Raw genomic sequence first — 18,772 nt, forward strand, 5'->3', positions numbered from 1 at the left:
ATGGTCACATTATAATCCTTTGGTTTAGGTGGGTTGGGACTTTTTTGCTCCTGAGGACAGGATCGAAAACATGAGGTGCCATCCTTTTTGCTTGCTACACCGGTTGCGGGCTGTCGGCTGTCGCGGCAGCTACTGGATGCCAGGGGATATTCAGCTCAAGGCCATACCATCATGGATTATAGTGTTGCCGTAGTGGTCACATTATAATCCTTTGGTTGGGTGGGTTGGGACTTTTTTGTGCTGTTGCAGGATGCGAGTTCGAAACCGCGAACTGCCGCTCTTTTTGCATGCCAGGCTTGTCAGTATGTTGGGAAGTACCCTCGAACCGGTTCAGTACAGCGTCGGCAAGCTACTGAAGGAACGCAACGTTGCTCGATATGAGTTGAGTCTTGAGGCATCCAGTAGCACTTTCGACGGTTTCTTGATGGCAGGAGCGATCTCATATCGGGACTAGGAACGACAATGCTTTGTTGTGGTGGTAGTAACGGTAAGTTGCATCCCATTCTCCTCCTCAGCAGACTGGGATATGCATCGTAGATTCGATATGCGTGGATCTTTTGAGGGTCGTTGATATGCCGTTGCCCGCTATAGTTCATGGTCTGAATCTACGCACATTGCTGTATCCAGCTCCTTCCCAGGGTACCGGAAGCGCCTGCGTCTCCTGTCAAGACTCACTCAATGCTTATTATCTCAACCGCGGGCCAGTTGGTCTAAGGGTAGCCCCCGTACCGGCCAGCTGGTCTGCGGTGGGAGGTTGGGCGGGATCTTTTTGCTCATGGTTCGATCCTGCCCTGCGCCTTCCTTTTGATTCACTTGAGAATTAGCAACACCTACACTCGGCGGTAGGGTGAGCTTTTTGTTGGGTACCCATCAATCTCCACTAAATGTCCAGGCTGTACACATGGGCTTGACGGCGGAGTGCCACTATACCTTTCCTGACCTTCCGGTTCTGGTGGTTATGGCTTTCGACTTTCGTGCCTTCTTCCCAGAGCTATAGCCGTCCAACCATGATTGTCTTGGCTTGGATTGCAGCGAGGCCAAACCGTGTGGTTTCGCTGGATAGCCCATGGTCAGTAAGCGCTGAGGGCCGCCGACAAATCCCTCACGTAGGCCATGGATTCACTTGCATTATAGGTACGATGACGGTAAGCTGTACTAAGCTGTAGTTAGATACTCGCAGTCTCTATGAAGCTATTCTCAGTTCCTGACGTACAAGCTTACTGGTTGAAGATGATTAGGAGCCCCAGAGAGGCTACTCCCACCTTCCAACCTTGGAAATCCTAGAGTATGCCTCAATGTAGAAAGAGCTCAGTTGTCCGCTCAGGCACTTTCCCGAAAGACCAGCCTGTCGAACTTGAATCGATCTTAATTCCTCTCGCCACAGTATCTATCGCATCGCTGCATTCACTACTCTCAGCGCCACAGGCAAGATGCCGGTCCGAGCTACGATCGTTTCATTGGGGATGGTCACGGCTGCGGTGCCTGTGATCTTGGTCTCGTTGCTGGCACGCAGAACTCGAGATCTCGCGTCCGATGGAGTGGCCGAGATTTCCTTCAAAGAAGATCTCAATCGCTCGTTAGCTCGAGGGTGAAACAGACCCTTTTGACACTGGTCCCTTATACTAACATCGCTTGACCAGCCTCCTCTCCATCCTTCCTCTCGAGACGATCCGCCAATTCTTCAAGGCACAGCCTATCAAGTCCATCATGATGTCTAGGCGCTTCAAACCTTTCATGGATCAGCTATTTATACGGGTAAACACCGAGACATGCAATGGATACTGGATCTGCAAGGGTCCGCCTGGAAAGCCTCTTGTACCGAAAGAGAGTGACGTTGTCCTTCTCTGGTTTCATGGAGGTGGCTATTGCTTCGGTGATCCGTTAAGACCCGCCATCAATCTTCTTCGAGTCGCAGAAATCGCAGCCGCACGAGGCATTTCAATGAGCATCTTTTCGGTCGAGTATACCCTAGCACCCGCCGCTACATTTCCAAGCCAGCAACGTGAGGCCGTTGCGGCGTACCAGTACTTCCTCAAAGACGAGCGCATTCCTGCGGATAAAATCATCATGGGAGGGGAGTCAGCTGGAGCCCATCTGCTTCTTTCTTGCCTTATGGGTCCGCCTGATAGCTTACCAAGACCGAGAGGCGCTCTGTTGCTTTACCCTTGGGTCAATCTTACAAACCACTCGCCAACATTTGAGAGCAACCAGCACAAGGACGTGCTCAGCAAGCGGCTTTTGGATCGTTGCGTTGAGAGGGCCATTGGAGAGCGAGGTCGTGTCGACGCGCTGAACCTTGAGAATCTCCTCAAGCAATGGAAACCCGGAACCGAGAAGAACTGGAAGGGAATCTTGCCGGCGTACACTTGGGTCCATGTTGGCTCACATGATGTATTTCTACACGACGTTACGACCTTTGTTGAGAATGCCCGGAATGATGGGGCGTCTGTGGACTTGGATATCGCCGATAAAAAGCCACATGCCTGGAACTTCGCGGCAGACAGAGATTGGGTCGATTTGTACTGCGGTCTGAGGCCTCGAGCACCGGTGCCGGATGGGATGATGCCTGGGAGTGCGGCTATTGCCGAAGGGTTCTTTAGGGTTTTTGGTCTGGGGGTGTGATGATGTTTATCCTGCAAAGTACATGCTATGTGCTACATTTCTGAATCCCTTGGGACATCCTACTCGCATTGCGTTCTATTTTTCGTGTGTATCCGGAGCTCGGAAAGTTTTTTTTAGAGGAGCTTAGCTCTGTATGTATATTTTCAACGAAGGAAAGCAAGCCATTCCTGCCATTTCTGCCATAATCTGTTTCCTGACTTGGCACAGTCTAAGCTGGAGCACCTGTTTCTTCTCCAGTCAGTATAGCAATAAATACAAGGGAAGGGGGCATTTATCGTGCAAAAAGGTGGGAGAAAACGTGTACCGAATCGCCCCAGGAGATGGTCCCTACAATCATCAGCGTACCATGAGATGAGAAACGTACCTATATTTGACCTGGTTCGCATTGTTGCCGCCTATGTAGAATATGTATATATAGTGTTGCCTACAAATCGACGTTAGTGCTTGAGAGATTCCGGGGAACATACCTGGAAAAATGAGGCATATTCGGTGCCATTCTATAGATGTTAACTAGTGGTAGGTGGAGGGGCATAACTGTCTTCAGTGAGTTATGCCGTAGGGAACGTAGTCCAGTCCTATAGTCGTCAGCAATAACTGCCACAGTTGCGGTACGTACCTGATCAACTTTGCATAGGATCCGAGGATCAAGCCATCTATAATCGTCAGTAAAAATGACGTTCATTGGGGACGTACCTGGACCTTGCTGCGAATATTTCGCCAAAGGGTTGTCTCGTTCTATCTGTATACGTCAGCGATTAGCATCTGGAGGGCACTTCCTTGGATCTGCTTGTATGAACGTCCTAAAAGGGTTGTCGTTCCAAACTATATAGGTGTTAGCTATTGAGGTCTTTTGGGGACCTTACCTGGTGGAATTTAGGACTTAGGAGAGGAATACAGCTCTAAAAATGTCAGCAATGGAGATAGTGGGAGGGACATACCTGGTTATGTATACTCAAGATGTTTGGCTTGACAGTACCTAATGACGTTACCGACTAGGGGCTCTGAGGGTTAACGTACCTGTCTTTCATAGGGCCAAAAGGCGCTGAGAGGGCATTTTCTATAATATAGGAAGAAGGGGGTCACGTACCTGCTCTCGTAGACAACCTTTTGAGAATAACGGTCCTATATAGATGTTAGCCATTGGAGATAAGCGCAGAGAACGCACCTGCTGTGTATGGCTTAGAGGCTATATGGTTCGACCTGTAGACATCAGCGGCTTAAAAGGTTCGAAGGGAACATACCTGGTCTCAAGAGAAGCACAGGAGAAGCCAGATCGGTCCTATAGATGTTAGTGATTTGGATGTTGGGGGCCACTTACCAGTCCCGAATGTATACCTTGAGATTGGAAATTCTGCTTGAGATATATTTACAGATGTCAGCAGTGGGAGCATCAGGTAGCGTACCTGAACCCGTTGGGACAGAAGAGGCCAGCCCGGTTCCATTGCCGGAACCGATCCCGTTTGTTTAAGGTAAACATATCTCGTCTCGGTCCAGGGCCTGGTGGCTGCAGCTGTCAGATGGGTGAGAGTAAGTCTAGGGTTTATACAAAAGAGAGAGAGAGAGAGAGAGAAGCGTTGAATAACTTACTTGCCAGGTATATTCCAGGAGAATCACTCTGCAGCAAGATATCTGCTTCAGTCAGCAAGGGAGAGGGAAAGGTAGGAAGCTCACAGTGGAGAAAATCGCATTGCAGTAGGATAGTAAATATTGATGATGCTTCAGAATCTCAGGAAGTTGGGGTCATTATATAGATTGAAGGACAAAGAGGTTGGTTTCTTTGGGCTACTGCCTCAATGCCTTTGATCCACATTTAAGCTTTCGTTCATTGGGATTGAAAGCACTTTGTTGTCTTCTTAGTTGCCTCAGCGAGTTTATAATGTATTATCGAAGCGCCTTCAATATGGCTAAGTTGCAGGTCATCCACTTTTCATTGTCCTACAAAGCCTCCTCAAAGATCAGAAAGTATAACATGTTAACTTTCTATGCACAAATCAGCAAGATTCTGAAACAAGAAATCAATGTTCTATGTTCTTGGTCTAGATCTTGTCAAAGCAATCTAACCGTCTAGTATCTATACACGAACCCCATCAACTTCCTTTCCAGCCGGAACCTTCGCCGCCTCCCGCTCAGCCGTGCTGAGCTGCAGCCCCTGGTCATCCCAGCCCTGTACACCCTGCTTGTATAGTTCCTTCTGCTTCTCACGGTCCGCCATGGGACCCTTCTTGCCGCGGCGCTCGCGAGACTCAACCGTCTCAACCAGGCTCGCGTTGTCCGTGTCGAGCTTGTGGCCCTCCAGGTCGTCAAGATCGACCTTGTCCGAGAAAGCGTATGTGCGGTATTCTGTGTTGGTCCAGCCGGTTCCTATGGGACTCTGAGTTAGAGGTGCGTGGCGGAAAGTATATCCGGACGAGGCGGACTAACCCTGGAACTGGCTGCTGTCCTCCCAATCCTCAGTGAAGTAATGCAGCACACCGCCGTGCGAGACCATCACGATTTCCTTCTCCGGCCGGGCCTTCAGCCAGCGTCGGGCGTCGCGCGCACGGTTGCCGACTGCAGCGTTGGTGGGTGCGTAACGACCGGTCTACCACCAAGCGGAGAATTATTAGCCACTCTGCCCATCCTTATAGCTTGCAAGACCATACCTTAACATTCCACCCCTCATGTACTAAGCTCGCATCAACGGGTAAACCCTTCTCCTCAATCTCCTTTTGCAGCGCACTGGGGTCCGATCCCGTATCACAAGCAACGTCACTGGTCTCCTGGATGTCCGGCAGCAGGATCAACTTCATATCGGGGTTCGCCTTGAAGACGGGCTCGAAGCTCTGCAGAGCTGTGTAGATTGTGCGGCGGAGGGGCGAGGCAACGACAAGGTCGATCTTGTCGTGGCGGGGGAACGAGGCGCGGAGTTTCTCGCATTGTTCGTTGCCCAGGTCTGTGAGGAGGGGGTCGGGGATGACGTGATTCTCTGTGCAAAGGTTGTGCAGGCCCTGGATGTTCTCAAGTTAGTTATTGGCGGTCTTTGAGAGGTTGTATCTCGGAGGAGGGATATACCTGGGCGTGGCGAACGCAGTGAATGATGGGAGCCATGATTATGATGGGGAGGCGGGGTAGCGGGGCAGAGAAGAGAACGACAATAGCCTTTGTAGCGATTGATCGAGGCTCTAAAGAGATGAAAGAGCGAAGAAAGAGAATGGGGGCGGAGGCGGACTGAACGATTGAGCGAGATGAGGCGATGACTCGATGGCTAATAATGGTTAATCGCGGGAAAAGCTCACCGTGGCCCAAACTGGAGCCTTCGTTGGTGGAGCGGCCGCTCCAAGCAGGATGAATGTACACTGTGGAGAAGGGTCTGTGAGTTGCAAATCGCAATGATGTGAGGCAAAAGTACAGCGGGAAAGTCAATTTTGGCTATAAGGTATAAAACTATGGCGAGCATCAACAACCTGGTTGTGTAGTGTAGTGGTTAGCACAAGCGGTTTTGAGTCAAATCTTCCGCTTATCCCCGGTTCGAACCCGGGCATAACCTTTTTACTTGCTCTGTGGCCTTGTTTTTTTGGTGAAATGACCTTAACCTATGGCGAAGATTGCAGAGTGGCAGCTCGGTCGAGAGTAACGGGCATTGAATATTTTGACCCCATATGCAGGGAGGGCTTCCTCTAGCCAGGTTCCGAACCCCTGTACGGAATACGACCTTTTTTTTTGCGTCATATGAACAGGGAAAGATTACTAGAAGAGTGTAGTTTATTAGTCTAGCTATATACATCAGAACATACTCCAGGGACGCCAGCCAGCCGGTCCGTCACGCAACGCCAAATCCCCGCGCATTCTCCAATGCCTTGTTGAGCTTCTCTTCTAGCACAGCTCTCGAAGAGTACTCCGGCAGCAGCAGTCGTCCAAAGCAAGTCAAGCTGGTCGGAAGACGCTACAAGTCATGTCAGTTAAGCTCGGTTGCATTTCGGGTTAGGTAAACTTACAGCATCACCTACGCCGTTCTTCTGGATCACAAACATGATGCTCGAAATCCCGTTGACAGGCACCCTGTCACTAGCGGTGACGAACTCCAGCAGCTGCGCCTTCTTTCCAGGGCTGAATGTATGCGCGATACTCCAAAAGTCCTGTATCACTCGGTGACCCGCACCGAAGCCGCCCTCGTACCGCGCATGGCGTTCCAGCTGTGCCATGTCAATCTCCTGGATGCCCTCGACCACTGTCTTCAACGCTTCCGGGGTAAAAATGGCCAGGGACGGTCGATCGAGGCATGTATAAAAGCCGTGTGCAAAAGCCTCGAATTGGGGACGAATAGATTTGTCGGTCAGCCAGAATATGTAGTCCTTGACGAACTGCACACGATTTTCGTTGGTCACTAGAGAAGCTTCCTCGGCCGGCGATGTCGGCGATGGCAAGGGAGGCAAGCTTATAGCGGACTTAGCAGCGCCATCATGTGAGTCGGCTGTCTCGGCAGCCATTGATGACGGTGGGCTCAGGCTTGCCAGGTCCGTATAGCGGCGGACATCAGACCAAGACGGGCAATGTCGCACAGAACGACCGGACTGCGAAGGTAAAGAAATCGGCCATGGTGCATCTCGGTCGACCTTTTCCATATCGACTGTCTCAACGCGGCCGAATGCCTCAAAACCAAATTCATACGTTCTCATGAAAATATCCCCGACGTCGCCTTCACTCCAGCGTAGTAGCTCTTCCAGGCCACGGGTAAGCTCCGGCCATCCGTCGCGAATATGGTCTAGGTGCTTTACCTTCAGTCCCAGTAGCTTCCGATAAAATGCCGTAGGAAGATTTACAGGGAGCGTTAGGCCATTGTAAACTGCAAGTGACATCAGCAGCCCGAGAAGTTCGAACTTGTAGAGTGGTTCCCATGAGCAAGGTTGAAACCATGAGCAACGAATGCGGTTATCCGTCGTGAACATGCCATAGGATGGATCAAGCGCCTCCGCCATTAGCAGTCGGAAAAACTCTTGCTGAACGCCACCGTGATCGAGTCCTTCCTCCCCTTCATCCATACCCATTTGCACTTTCAGCGGCCGCATGAGCTCGCGTCTCTCACGCCGCCAAAGCTGGTTCAAAGCGTCTGTGAGTATGTTATCTCGTCGAATGACAAGAACAAGATAGGTGGTCATCGAGGTTCTCATCCTCGCAAGGAGGCCAACATCATCTTGGATATCGATAGCACCAAAGGCAGTCTGAGTCACATGCCTCGTGGTTGTCATGGCGGCTTCATAATATCTTGACATGGCGGAGTAATTGAGAGCACGAAAGTAGGCGACCAGGGCCGACGGGGGGAATAGGAAAGAGTAGGACAACAGGTGCAGTGTCTTATTACTGGGTACCCGTGCCATCCACTGAACGGGCATCTCAAGTGGATCCAGGCGTTCAGAGAGGAAAGGAGTGTGGAAATCCTCGGACGTGAGGCCCAGACGGTTCCGCTCTCGATGAAGCACGGCCAGTATTTGCACGACGCCCCCTTCGGAGCTGCTTCTGGAAATCTCAGGGTCTCCACCCCAGGTCTTCATAAAAAGAGTACGTAACCACTCAGTAATTATCGCGGGCGCGCTAGGGGAGCGCAAGCTCGAATGCTCGTCATTCCTTGACCCGAGCACCAAATCATGATGCTGACCGAGGGTATCGATGAAGTTATCCAAAACGTTGCTCTTACGTTTCAAAGATTCTGGTGTATATCCGGACCGAGTTTTCGATATCTCGTGAAAAGCCAGCCTCGCGATGAGGGCACGTACCAATCGATCAACTAATCGAAGAGCCAGCTCGTGTTCCAGCACATCTGTGGCTTCGACAACAACGCGGGCGTCATCCAGTCCAAACATCTCCATAACCGCACTCATTGCCACGTTCCCGGTGGATCGCATTCGAACCATACCACTCCAGGTTGTGGGATCTAGTTCAGGCAGAGAGCTTGCCAATGCAAACAAGACAACAGATGTCACATCCGCTGCATTGGCATCAGTAACGTATTGATGGCTGGCAGTCTCAGATGCACGGCGAATGATTATGGGAGCCGATACAGCTGAAGCAGGGTTGGAATTGGAAGACGAACGTCGGGAGAGTCTTCCTGACGCCGACAGCTCTCTAGGTGGAACAAATAGTGCCTCCAAAGCATTCCAGAGACTGTGGAAGATTATATCCTTGGGACAAATGGAAAACAATTTCCGTAAAGCAGGCTGCAACTGTTGAAGGTTGAGTTTAGGCCCCTCATTGTGTCCATTGAGGTGACTCGTATCATCGCGAAATGAGCGTAACAGCTGTTTACTGCTCCCAAAAGCGTAAAATACGCTCTGAGTTATGAACGCGAACACTGTGCGCTGCCGAGATGTTGCAACTCGCCATTCTGTATCCTCGAAACTGCCGCTGATTTCCATCAGAGCCAGCTCCTCCCTCCATTTCTCAGCTTCCTCGTCAGAAAGTATCAACAGCTGTCGTAGACCGTCGATGATCTCACTGTTGAGATGACTGAGTGATTGAATAGCAGACGTTTCCTGCACCAATTGTGGGCTATGGTGACGGCGACGGTCAGACGCTGGCTGGTGCTTAGGAGAGGTTTCATGCTTGGATTCGGTACTAGTCTCCTGGATATCTGAGGACTGAACGTCATTCAAGAACTTAGCCCCTTCCCAAGAAACACGCCTCTCTTTCTTGGCTTGCTCATGCGACCGAGCAACGTGTGTATCAGCAGCTCTTCCTCCATGTTTCTGGGGGCGATGCTTGAGCGCCGGTGGCGATGGAACATTGGCAAATCCTTCAGCACCAGTATTCGCGTGCGCGCTCACTGAAAGCTTGCGCGCTGGTTTCAAGTCAGGCAAGGATTTATCATCAAGACTTAATTTTGAGTTCGACCGCCGCAAATCAGTCTCAGTCAAGGATAGTCTTTTGAATTGCTGATTTGGCAATTTCATTTCCACTGCAGTTTTTGGATCTCCCGTGTTCCACGACGAAGGGGTATGGGGGTTGCTTCCACCATTGACTTGATACGGGCGTTGTTTATAATGAGGTTGATCTTTATCTGAATCCGCGTGCGCCTGGCAAGTGTCCGAGTTCGGTGACCGGGGGGTTTCTCGATGGTGCGGACGTCCTTGGTCAACGTCAAACGAGCCGGGAGAACGTCGAAGCGGTAGCCATTCTATCATCCTCAGTGACAGTGTATCAAACAGGTTTTGAGTAAAAGACTTGGGGTCTTTCATTCGTAGGACCGGGCTGTTGCTCGGCTCAGGCGACCCGCGCAATGGTGAAGAATTCAGCGCAACATCCTTCTCCAAGTATCGCACCGCCGGTCTTCCATCTTCCACGCCTTCATTCGGTGTACATTGTAAACGGTTCCTCTTGGGTCTCCCTGATGGTGTGATTGAGACAGGCCGATCGCGGATCGGGCTTTGACCGGAAGATGTAGGGTTTCGACGTCTCGACCGGCGCGCTGAGTCCTGAGAGGACAGCTCGGTGTGTACACGGGGAGGGTTGCGACAAAGTCCCGTTTCGGCATTGTCTAAGCTTGCTAGGTAGCAAGCCAGGGTCCGCGCGCTTAGATCGGTGTAGCGGCGATAGGGTCCCTCTGTCACTCTCTTGCGATAGCTAGCACATGTTGGGGTTTGGCAATTGGGATCTTGACATCCATAGAGTAGTTGGTTTTTATACCTGAAGACACCCGATGTTAGTCTCCATCATCAACCACACGCGGCCAATCATGGGTGCACATATACTCGCCTTCGAACCAGGATATTGAAATGCCGCCGCCGTTCATCACGATACCACAATAGGACTTGCGCTGGATCAGAAACATCGACAGTGTTCTGAGAAAGAATATCCGGAGCACCCTGCGGGAGTTTTGACCTATGACACTGTGCTCGGTCGATAGCGATGCTAGGACGCGAACCCTCGTGGGAGCTCACGGACGGCCCGCGGAGCCTGGTCATGTCTGCGCGGCGCGGAGCATAACTCAAATGATGCAGGTGGAAAAGGCGCGTCGCTCGTGAGCGACGAATATCAACGTATGGTGACGGTCTAGTGCGCAACCAAATACTGATAAAAAAGAGTCTAAACGGTCGGCCGGTTTGTTGGAACAGCAGTCACCTCCGCGTTCAGGTGGATGTCTCAGTATCCTCGAGTAGCCAAGGCGTCAAGTGATTGATGAGTCAGCACCTTTGACCCAGGGTCCCCTGTTCTATTTAGTTACATCGTGCAGCCGCTCTCTACTAGAGATCCATGTTACGGAATATGTCCATGTTTTTATGAATATTTTGTGCGTTAATCTCGTTTATAGCCTCTGCGAATGTTTGCTGTTCGAGGCACTTGCAAACTAGGGCCGTATTTTGATCCCTGTCCATATCATGGATGTCTGGACAGGCGGATCTCGATTGCTCTGCCCCGGTAGCCTGCCTACTACCCTATGTTCTGCCCATCTACAACCTCTATGACCTCCCCGCCCATGCCAAACGCTTCAGAACTCGCCTTAGTTGATAGCTGCGATACGATTCCGCATATAGATTGATACGAAACCAAAGTCTGCAAGAGAAGCTCATTTACAACTGAGTCCAGCAGATAACGCATTATATATACAGAAGCCGCTCCGCGCGAAAGCAAGCCAAGAGCACCAAACCACCAAAGCCGTCATATCACAACTAGCAGGGCTCAAAGGTAGTTCCCATCCCCTCTAAACCTTACATGACCCAGTCCATTCCGACCGCGGGTCAGGCCCATACAGAACCGCATCAGAGCCGGATTCTTGTGTGGCTCCGGTGACACCAGAGCGCACCAAGCAGGCTTTATTTTATCCGAGAGCTTCAGAAGACGCCCAGCCCACGGTCCAACCATATCCGCTCTTGCAAGGCTCTCTGCCATCGATAGCCACATTGTGACCTCTTCTTTAAACTTGTCTCGACAGTACAGCATGAGCGGAGCTTCGGCTAGGCCACTGGGGGTCAGGACCTGAACCCCATCGCTTGAGTCCGTCCAAGGCCCGCAACCAAAGCTTCTTCTTCTGGCGGCAATTGCTCCGTATTTGTTGAAGTTGTCAGGTAAGGATCGTCGGCAACAGGTTCTAATCTGACGTTCTTGTCTGGCAGCCACCAGAGCATGCGACTATACCTGTGGAGTGATACAATATATGGCTTGTCTACGTCTTCAAAATGAAAGTGCGCAGCAGCGAGCGGGTGGAAGCCGTTTAGCATTCTTCCTCGAACATTGATGGCCACATGTTCTCGTCTACCCTTGTCCGTTTCAGGACAGTTTCTGTTTTCGCAAAGTTCAAGGCCGCCTTCTTCGAGCACTTCGGCCGCATCATTGATTAGGCGATCGTCAATGATGAAGTCAATCTGCTATATGCGGTTCAGTTCCTGTTACTTATTATATATTCGAAAAGAAACTAACAGGGAACTGGTGTGAACACCCGGCCAGAGCCAACCCTAGCCAGCCGAAGAGGATACTAGGGATCTTGGCTTCTTCCAATAGATAGGAGACATGCACTGCAATCTTCTTGAGAGTAGGATCGAGCGCGACTTGGACTGGTTCTGGAACATGGCGTCGATATATCTCGGCGTAGACCGAGGAGACAAGTACTCTTTTCTGCGCTTTAATCGGATAATTTGATACGTTCTTGAGTCTCAACAACGCTGATGCTTCTTCCCTTATATCCATTTTCTGATACCAGTAGGTCAACATTGCTGCTATGATTGAAATAACTACGTCCTTTGAATCTCGTTCTGTTTCGCTCTGTTCCCCTCGTTTCTTGCGGCGTTGAAACACTTCCCCTTGATTTAAGGCAAGTCGTCACAGGTCTTAGGGGTTGCCAAAGACACCCCAAAATAAGCACTGGTAGTCAGCGAGGCTTTCCTGAGAAATACTCTACTTGGACATTTCCTTGCCCTTGTTTGTCTCTTTGGCTCTTGGGCTGTGGAAATAGCTTTCTTGTATATGAGACAGCCCTAGACACTCTAACCGCAGGCTTAGAAATATAATAAAACGGCATAAATACCTGGGAATTCAGTCTTTACTCGGTTCTTTGGTACAGAACCATGGCCTTTTCTCGAGCATTTGTGCTACTGAAAGACGTTTGTTTTGTCATTGTCAAGTCCCAGGCTTCAGGATAACAAGAGGCTAAAACTCACAAGACAGAATATTTATTTTGAGCTCTTTCGTAGGTCCTGAGAAGTGCCCAATCCAATCATTTTTAGTTTTGTTGTTGGACTGGATCTGGTATACTCTCCGGCCTGCATATGCAAGCCCCAACCTGTTCTCTTAGCTGACTAAGGGATAGTGACCGGCAGCAGAAACTATATGAACATGGCGCATTAATCTTACGCAGGCGTGGTATAAATAGATCACTAACTATAAGCGGACTAGTTCAAAGAGGGGTCATCATTATCGGTTGATTATTATCAAGCATTTTTGATGATCGAATTCAAGAGACCTGTGGCGACTATTCAGCTCTGAACTCTTCATACAGCCCCGTGGAAGCCGACGGAAATCAGCATTTCTCTCGTGCTGCTTGTTGACTTTGCTACGTTTGTCTGAGCGAGTTTGATATTTTTATCGCCTTCCGCACAACCCGTCGCAACCATCAACTCCCACTCGAACATCGCTTTATTGAATCCCACAAAGCGTCGACTTCCTCTGAAATCATGGCAGACCTTCCATACACCTGCAACACTTGCTTTGTTGCATTTCGCAGCAGCGATGGTCAACGCGACCATATGCGCACAGATTGGCAGTATGTTTCTTCGAGCGCCGCACCCCGCTGCCGAAATAGATAGCTGATTTTTTGTGTGTGCAGTCTTTATAACATGAAACGTCGTGTTGCCTCTCTCCCGCCAGTCTCCCAAGAGATTTTCAACGAAAAGGTCCTCGCCGCCAAAGCCTCCTCCAACGCCGCCGCCGCCAAGGCCTCGTTCGAGAAAACCTGCGTCGCCTGCCAAAAAACCTTCTACAGCGAAAACTCTCACCAGAACCATGTGAAGAGCTCGAAGCACAAGGCTCGCGAGGCGCGACTGAACCGGGATAATGCCGATGAATCCTCGTCCGTCATGAGCTCAACCTTCTCTCTCGGAGAACCCATCAACAAGCCCCGTGAGGCCGATGTAGCCACCGTCACGGAGGGTCTGAAGGGCGCGACGATCGCGGAGGAAGACGAAGATGAGGAGATTGCTGACGCGGACTCGTACTCATCCTCTCACTGTCTATTCTGTAACGAAGAGTCGTCAAGCATTGAAGAGAACACCGAGCACATGTTCAAGAGTCACGGCATGTTCATCCCCGAGCGCACATACCTCGCAGATCTAGAAGGCCTGATCCGCTACCTCTACCGGAAAATCAACGAGAACAGCGAGTGTATCTACTGCCATTCCATCCGAAACAGCCCTGCGGGCATCAAGACGCACATGAAGGATAAGGGCCACTGCATGATCGCCTTCGAGACCGAGGACGAGCAAATCGAGATCGGCCAGTTCTACGACTTCCGAAGCACCTACTCAGATGACGAAAACGACGAGGACTCCGAGATGGTCGACGGCGGCGTCAAGGTCTCAGGCTCCGACGAAGACGAAGGCTGGGAGACAGACGCCTCATCCGTCGACGAGGACGACGACGAAGCCCTCGCAAAGAACGCCCCCGCAGTCTACAGAACCGAATTCGAACTCCACCTCCCGTCCGGCCGGACCGCAGGCCACCGCTCCCTCGCACGATACTACCGCCAGAACCTGTACAGCTACTCCACGCCAGATGAGCGGTACGCCCGCCAACTCGCCATCGAGAACGGCGAGATCGAAGCGGAAGAGAAGCCCCGCGGCCGCAACGCCAACCGTGCCCTTATTACCCGTGCCAACGGCGGCACTGGTATGATCGGAGTCGGCGACATCGAGAAGCGCAATGTCGTCGAGAGCGAGCGCAAGGAGCGGACTCGTGCTATCCGTCAAGAAATGCGGCACTTGGCCCGTGTCAACCGGGCTGGTAACAACCAGAAGCACTTCAGGGTAAGCAATCCCCCCAAATCTTCGATATACAGCCCGCTAATGAATATTATAGGATCCCTTGCTGCAGTGATCTACTCGCATTTGGGCTGGAGTGGTTTGTGTCTGGAGTGTCTTGGGAAGTTACTTGCAATGCATGTTAGATCCCGAGCCTTGACGAATTGACGACGTTTGATTGAATTTGTTCATGATCTTAGTGGATAGATTAAAAAGTAATAAAAAGTAACATGCTATAGACCCCCAATTATTTTAGGGGCATCAGACAGGGATTCCTGACCCAACAGCTATGAGCTGCAAACGTTGTCCTAGGACGATACGGCAGGCACTGTAGACCCCCAGCGTTTCCGAAAAGCTCTATGTGTGTGAATTGACTGGCAGGGAGTACTACTGTCTTGCTCATTGCAGGGAAGCGGTGCTGGAAGTTGCCTACCTACGGTATAGGTACTCGATTCTGGTTGGCAAGTATGGAATTGGAAATCGGCCCTCGACCGAATTATTTATTAGATTGGCAGAGAACAAAAGGAAAATGGCCGGTCTAGCTAGATTGAAACGCAAGTAAAAGTAAAAGAAATAATATATAATAATACTAATGTATGAGGGAACAAACGTGAATAAGCGACGCGCACAGGGCTATGGCAGACTGGCTGAACAGCAGCGTCCTTTGCATGCATAAAGGGAAAAATAATGACACATGGAGGACATGAATGTAGCTTTCCGACCGGCAGAAGGAGAAGATTAGGTAGACTGGGAAATAGGTAGCTTGGGTTAGGGTAGCAGGGGTGTTTCCTCGTCTCTATTATTGGAGGCTCTGCTCTTTTTGTGTCTCCGATGGCGGCGCTTCTTCTTCGATTGCTCGGTGGGCTCACCATCTGTGTCGTTGAGGTCAATGACTTCGCTGCCCTGGCGGACTGGAAATTTGGGCTTCGACGGTCCTTCGCCCTCAGAAGAGCTGTTGCTACTTGTTGTATGGAGCACGACCTTTCGGATACCGTTGACATCGACAATGTGTTCGGTGATGCTTCCACTGCGAGCGGGACCCCGATGGATGTAGCTGCTGCTATAATTGGGATCCACGTCTGATCCTGCAGAATCGGTACGCCGACTGTTCGCGGATTGTGGCCCGCTATCTTGTTCCTCCGCAACCTGCTCAGGTATAGACACTGTCTGGCCGCTCTTCACCAAGGGCTCCGGAGACCTTTGACCGTTAGTGTTTATTAGCACGGCGTGCGCACCATCTCTGGGATTTAACCCGCCTGATGTCAAAGTAGGGTCAGAGGTAGCAGGCAAACCGAGTGACTGATGCCGAGCATGCTCGACTACAGAATCGATATCCGTCTGACCAGAGCGCGAAGGGGACGATATGCTTGAGCGTTTGATTTTCACGTTTTGATACCGAGTCTGTCGAGGCCGGCTGGCAAGGTTGGAAGGACCAAGATGCTTCAGGTGTTCGCGGATCTCATCTGTTGAACCGAGACGGGTGACCAGAGCATCAACAGAATGTCTCTCTTTGTCGCCTTGCGAGCGGCGGAGTTGGAAGCGGGCTAGGGGTGCCTCGACAGAGCTTCGACGACGAGTAACAGTGTGGCCTGTAGTTGCTGGAGAATCACCACCCACGTCCACCAAAGGCCCCTGGTTGGCAAGAGCAGGGGGATCCTCAACGAAACGGCCTTTGGGGACGCGCGAATAGGGAGCAGGATTCATACGCCGAATCGCTTTGTGTACATCCACAAACACATCCGACTCATCGATAATTTCCCTGCCAAGAAACGAATCAGTCCTTAAGTTCTTTGAGTTCATACTGGGCAAGTACTTACTCGCCAATCAGCTCCTCGATAACGTCCTCCAGTGTAACCACTCCTAATGCGCCACGATCCTCACCGGGGAACTCCGAAACGAGAACCATGTGAGACTTTCCTTCTTGGAAAAAGTTGACGATATCTAAGCAACTTGTCTCTGGGCGTGTTTCCGGCAAAGTCGCTAGGGCAAAAAAGCTGACTGGTTTACAATCCTCTGGATCATATGTGATGAGCATCTTGACTAGGAGCATACCAATGAAGTTCCTTGGGTTGTCAGGAGAGTGTATAGGGATTCGGGAATATCCTTGCGAAAGAATCAAGTCCATGGTTTGTTCGTCCAACACGGTATCTGCCGACATGGTGAAGACATCGTCCATTGGAGTCATGATAGTGCCAACAGACTTCTCCTTGAGATCCAGAACAGCACTGATGATAGTGACTTCGTCGGAGTTGAGCTGCTCGCCCGCCTCGCCCAATGTCTTATGGAGTGTTACGAGAGTCTTCAGGCCCGCCTTCTTGTAAATTGTTCCGTGATCCTCGCCTAACAGCTTGTCAAGCAATTTAGCAACAGGCCAGGCCACGGGAGCCATGAGATACATTAGGCCCAAGACACAGGGGGCCATCCAGGCACCAATGGGAAGGCCGTAGCGGACGCAGATCGATTGAGGAACGATTTCACCGAAGATGACTGAGAACATTCGAGGACGAGTTAGAACATAATCCGTACAAACAAAAAAGGTGTACCTTACCAATTAAGACTGTACTTCCCAGAACAGCGGGCCAACCTCCGCCCAGCGATCGGTCGAGGATAATAGGGAGAGTCTCGTTTGTAATGACATTGCTGAGTAACAGCGTCACCAGCACCCAGTGCTTTCCCCGTTTCAACAGTCGCAGTACGCTGGCCGCGTTTTTCCGTTCGGAGGGACTATCGCCTGATGTTTGAATGACTTGCAGATAGACTTCATCCTGTAGATTATCGATAAGATCGGAGAATTAGCGGCGAGCTTTCCAGCAGCAGTCTGGAGTCAAAAGGGATAGTACCTGGCCCATTAGAGCAATGGTCAGACCGGCGAACGCACCTCCCGCCAGCACGAGGGCGGCGGCCACTCCTAGATACAGCCATAGACTGGCATCATTGGCCGGTAGTGCATGGGTCTCGGCATGAGCACCACCGTGACGGCGAGCGAGGAATTGGGACGTTGGAGCGGCAGAAACGAGCGGGAGGTGGGAGAAAGAGAGCGCGAGAAGTTTGCCCAGGCCCAAAGCGATAGGCCGTAAGGCCAAGGAGCGATTGGCAGATATGGCCATTACCGATGGGGAGAACAAAAGAAAAAGGAAAGGAATGAGAAGGACCGCGGACGGAATCAAAGGGAGTCGAGGGACATTCTGGAGCTTCGCTGCCAAGGAGAAGGAGGCTAGACTAGTGGCGTACTGCTGCTCACCTGTGTCCGCGGGATGACGTTGTGGGGTCCAGTTTGAAAGTGAGTCTTGCTGATGCAACAACAGGGGAGGTTATTTCAAACTTCAGAGAGAATAACGAGGATTATTATTTAGGTGCATAAGTGCCTAGGTTTTGATTCTCCCACTTGCTCGTGAAGGCCAATTCGTTGGACAAGGGAGTTCGCGTTGGATCAGCACCTGCGCAACCTTGAAAAGTCAAGGGGTCGCCAGATCGGGTCTAGCGTCCCCGTCCTCAGGGCTGTTCTTCATCAGAACGACGGTGGAGGATCTGGAGTAACTCCGGAAGTCTCCAGGAATCGATACTCCATGTTAAATGCATTGCAATATGGGCATAGAAGCTGGGGGCTCCGGTATATAACCAGTCTTCTGTTCTCTCTTATTCTCACCATATGAAGGGTGTGATCAAATGGACGGTTCCGAGCCCTCCATCTTGAAATCAAGAGAAGCAGAAATAGATAACTTTGAAAGTGCCAGCATCAGAGTGGCGACGACAATGGCTACTTACTTGAGCCTTTTTATTTTCCATCGATTATGGCCACTGCCAATGGTCGTACATGGATATCCCATTTCTGGGTCCATAATGCTTCACAGCGGATGGAGGTCCACCCGTATTGATATCTTGAGGAAGAAGATTTGCGGCTATTGTTAAACATGAGGCTCTGGCAATACCTCAGGGCGTCATAGACTATGCCACACGAGGAGAAGGCCGAAAGAACAGTCGGCTTCTTTGCCCGGTAGATTCAAGCTCTGACGGGATCTTCTTTCCTGTTCCCCAACATATGACACTACTTTACCGCTTGCTTTGCTACTGTTCGAATGCCGAGTACAGAAGTAGATGAAAAGCCCGGTCTTGTGTCTCCATCTAGTCATACCTTATGTTCCTTTCTACTGTGCACCATGAACACTGCTTGC

The 18,772-nt window shown here is 50.9% G+C and overlaps 6 protein-coding genes and 1 non-coding gene across 7 annotated transcripts; 3 read left to right on the forward strand and 4 right to left on the reverse strand.

Moving 5' to 3' along the window:
• Positions 1–1,430: 1,430 nt before the first annotated feature.
• BDW74DRAFT_174160 (alpha/beta hydrolase) lies at positions 1,431–2,622 on the forward strand (the record flags this gene model as incomplete). Its single annotated transcript, XM_073727969.1, has 2 exons — positions 1,431–1,576; positions 1,641–2,622. The coding sequence occupies 2 exons, from the start codon at positions 1,431–1,433 to the stop codon at positions 2,620–2,622; spliced, it is 1,128 nt and encodes a 375-aa protein (XP_073587658.1).
• Positions 2,623–4,393: 1,771 nt separating this feature from the next.
• BDW74DRAFT_145569 (uncharacterized protein) lies at positions 4,394–5,957 on the reverse strand. The gene is made up of 4 exons (XM_073723211.1): positions 5,674–5,957; positions 5,265–5,609; positions 5,044–5,203; positions 4,394–4,983 (listed from the first exon to the last, which is right to left on the reverse strand). Exons 1-4 carry the CDS (start codon positions 5,707–5,709, stop codon positions 4,694–4,696), a joined length of 831 nt encoding a protein of 276 aa, XP_073587659.1. The 5' UTR covers positions 5,710–5,957; the 3' UTR covers positions 4,394–4,693.
• A 110-nt stretch (positions 5,958–6,067) lies between these two features.
• Positions 6,068–6,148, forward strand: BDW74DRAFT_t45. The gene has a single exon. It is a non-coding gene; the product is annotated as a tRNA-Gln (tRNA).
• A 199-nt stretch (positions 6,149–6,347) lies between these two features.
• Positions 6,348–10,683, reverse strand: BDW74DRAFT_145570 (HECT domain protein). Its single transcript, XM_073723212.1, has 3 exons — positions 10,348–10,683; positions 6,597–10,278; positions 6,348–6,544 (listed from the first exon to the last, which is right to left on the reverse strand). The coding sequence occupies exons 1-3, from the start codon at positions 10,554–10,556 to the stop codon at positions 6,422–6,424; spliced, it is 4,014 nt and encodes a 1,337-aa protein (XP_073587660.1). The 5' UTR covers positions 10,557–10,683; the 3' UTR covers positions 6,348–6,421.
• Positions 10,684–10,899: 216 nt separating this feature from the next.
• Positions 10,900–11,811, reverse strand: BDW74DRAFT_145571 (uncharacterized protein). The gene has a single exon (XM_073723213.1). It carries the CDS (start codon positions 11,530–11,532, stop codon positions 11,272–11,274), a length of 261 nt encoding a protein of 86 aa, XP_073587661.1. The 5' UTR covers positions 11,533–11,811; the 3' UTR covers positions 10,900–11,271.
• A 1,243-nt stretch (positions 11,812–13,054) lies between these two features.
• On the forward strand, positions 13,055–14,762 carry BDW74DRAFT_75016 (putative C2H2 finger domain protein). Its single transcript, XM_073733621.1, has 3 exons — positions 13,055–13,348; positions 13,412–14,606; positions 14,659–14,762. The coding sequence occupies exons 1-3, from the start codon at positions 13,260–13,262 to the stop codon at positions 14,674–14,676; spliced, it is 1,302 nt and encodes a 433-aa protein (XP_073587662.1). The 5' UTR covers positions 13,055–13,259; the 3' UTR covers positions 14,677–14,762.
• A 280-nt stretch (positions 14,763–15,042) lies between these two features.
• BDW74DRAFT_75022 (putative DUF21 and CBS domain protein (Mam3)) lies at positions 15,043–17,743 on the reverse strand. Its single transcript, XM_073733622.1, has 4 exons — positions 17,441–17,743; positions 17,149–17,365; positions 16,418–17,087; positions 15,043–16,359 (listed from the first exon to the last, which is right to left on the reverse strand). The coding sequence occupies exons 1-4, from the start codon at positions 17,705–17,707 to the stop codon at positions 15,369–15,371; spliced, it is 2,145 nt and encodes a 714-aa protein (XP_073587663.1). The 5' UTR covers positions 17,708–17,743; the 3' UTR covers positions 15,043–15,368.
• Between the last annotated feature and the right edge of the window lie 1,029 nt (positions 17,744–18,772).

Source organism: Aspergillus multicolor, assembly GCF_047715735.1.
Source record: "Aspergillus multicolor strain CBS 133.54 unplaced genomic scaffold BDW74scaffold_3, whole genome shotgun sequence".
NCBI classification, from domain to species: domain Eukaryota; kingdom Fungi; phylum Ascomycota; class Eurotiomycetes; order Eurotiales; family Aspergillaceae; genus Aspergillus; species Aspergillus multicolor.

Coding starts and splice junctions, on each gene's coding strand:
- BDW74DRAFT_75022 (XM_073733622.1), bottom strand. CDS start 17,707: ATGGCCATATCTGCCAATCGCTCCTTGGCCTTACGGCCTATCGCTTTG. Junction 17,366..17,440: donor CCATTGCTCTAATGGGCCAG/GTACTATCCCTT, acceptor GATAATCTACAG/GATGAAGTCTATCTGCAAGT. Junction 17,088..17,148: donor GGGAAGTACAGTCTTAATTG/GTAAGGTACACC, acceptor GAATGTTCTCAG/TCATCTTCGGTGAAATCGTT.
- BDW74DRAFT_75016 (XM_073733621.1), top strand. CDS start 13,260: ATGGCAGACCTTCCATACACCTGCAACACTTGCTTTGTTGCATTTCGC. Junction 13,349..13,411: donor CATATGCGCACAGATTGGCA/GTATGTTTCTTC, acceptor TTGTGTGTGCAG/TCTTTATAACATGAAACGTC.
- BDW74DRAFT_145569 (XM_073723211.1), bottom strand. CDS start 5,709: ATGGCTCCCATCATTCACTGCGTTCGCCACGCCCAG. Junction 5,610..5,673: donor ACTGCGTTCGCCACGCCCAG/GTATATCCCTCC, acceptor GAGAACATCCAG/GGCCTGCACAACCTTTGCAC. Junction 4,984..5,043: donor GGACAGCAGCCAGTTCCAGG/GTTAGTCCGCCT, acceptor AGAGTCCCATAG/GAACCGGCTGGACCAACACA.
- BDW74DRAFT_145570 (XM_073723212.1), bottom strand. CDS start 10,556: ATGACCAGGCTCCGCGGGCCGTCCGTGAGCTCCCACGAGGGTTCGCGT. Junction 10,279..10,347: donor TTCAATATCCTGGTTCGAAG/GCGAGTATATGT, acceptor GGGTGTCTTCAG/GTATAAAAACCAACTACTCT. Junction 6,545..6,596: donor AGAACGGCGTAGGTGATGCT/GTAAGTTTACCT, acceptor CATGACTTGTAG/CGTCTTCCGACCAGCTTGAC.
- BDW74DRAFT_145571 (XM_073723213.1), bottom strand. CDS start 11,532: ATGCTGTACTGTCGAGACAAGTTTAAAGAAGAGGTCACAATGTGGCTA.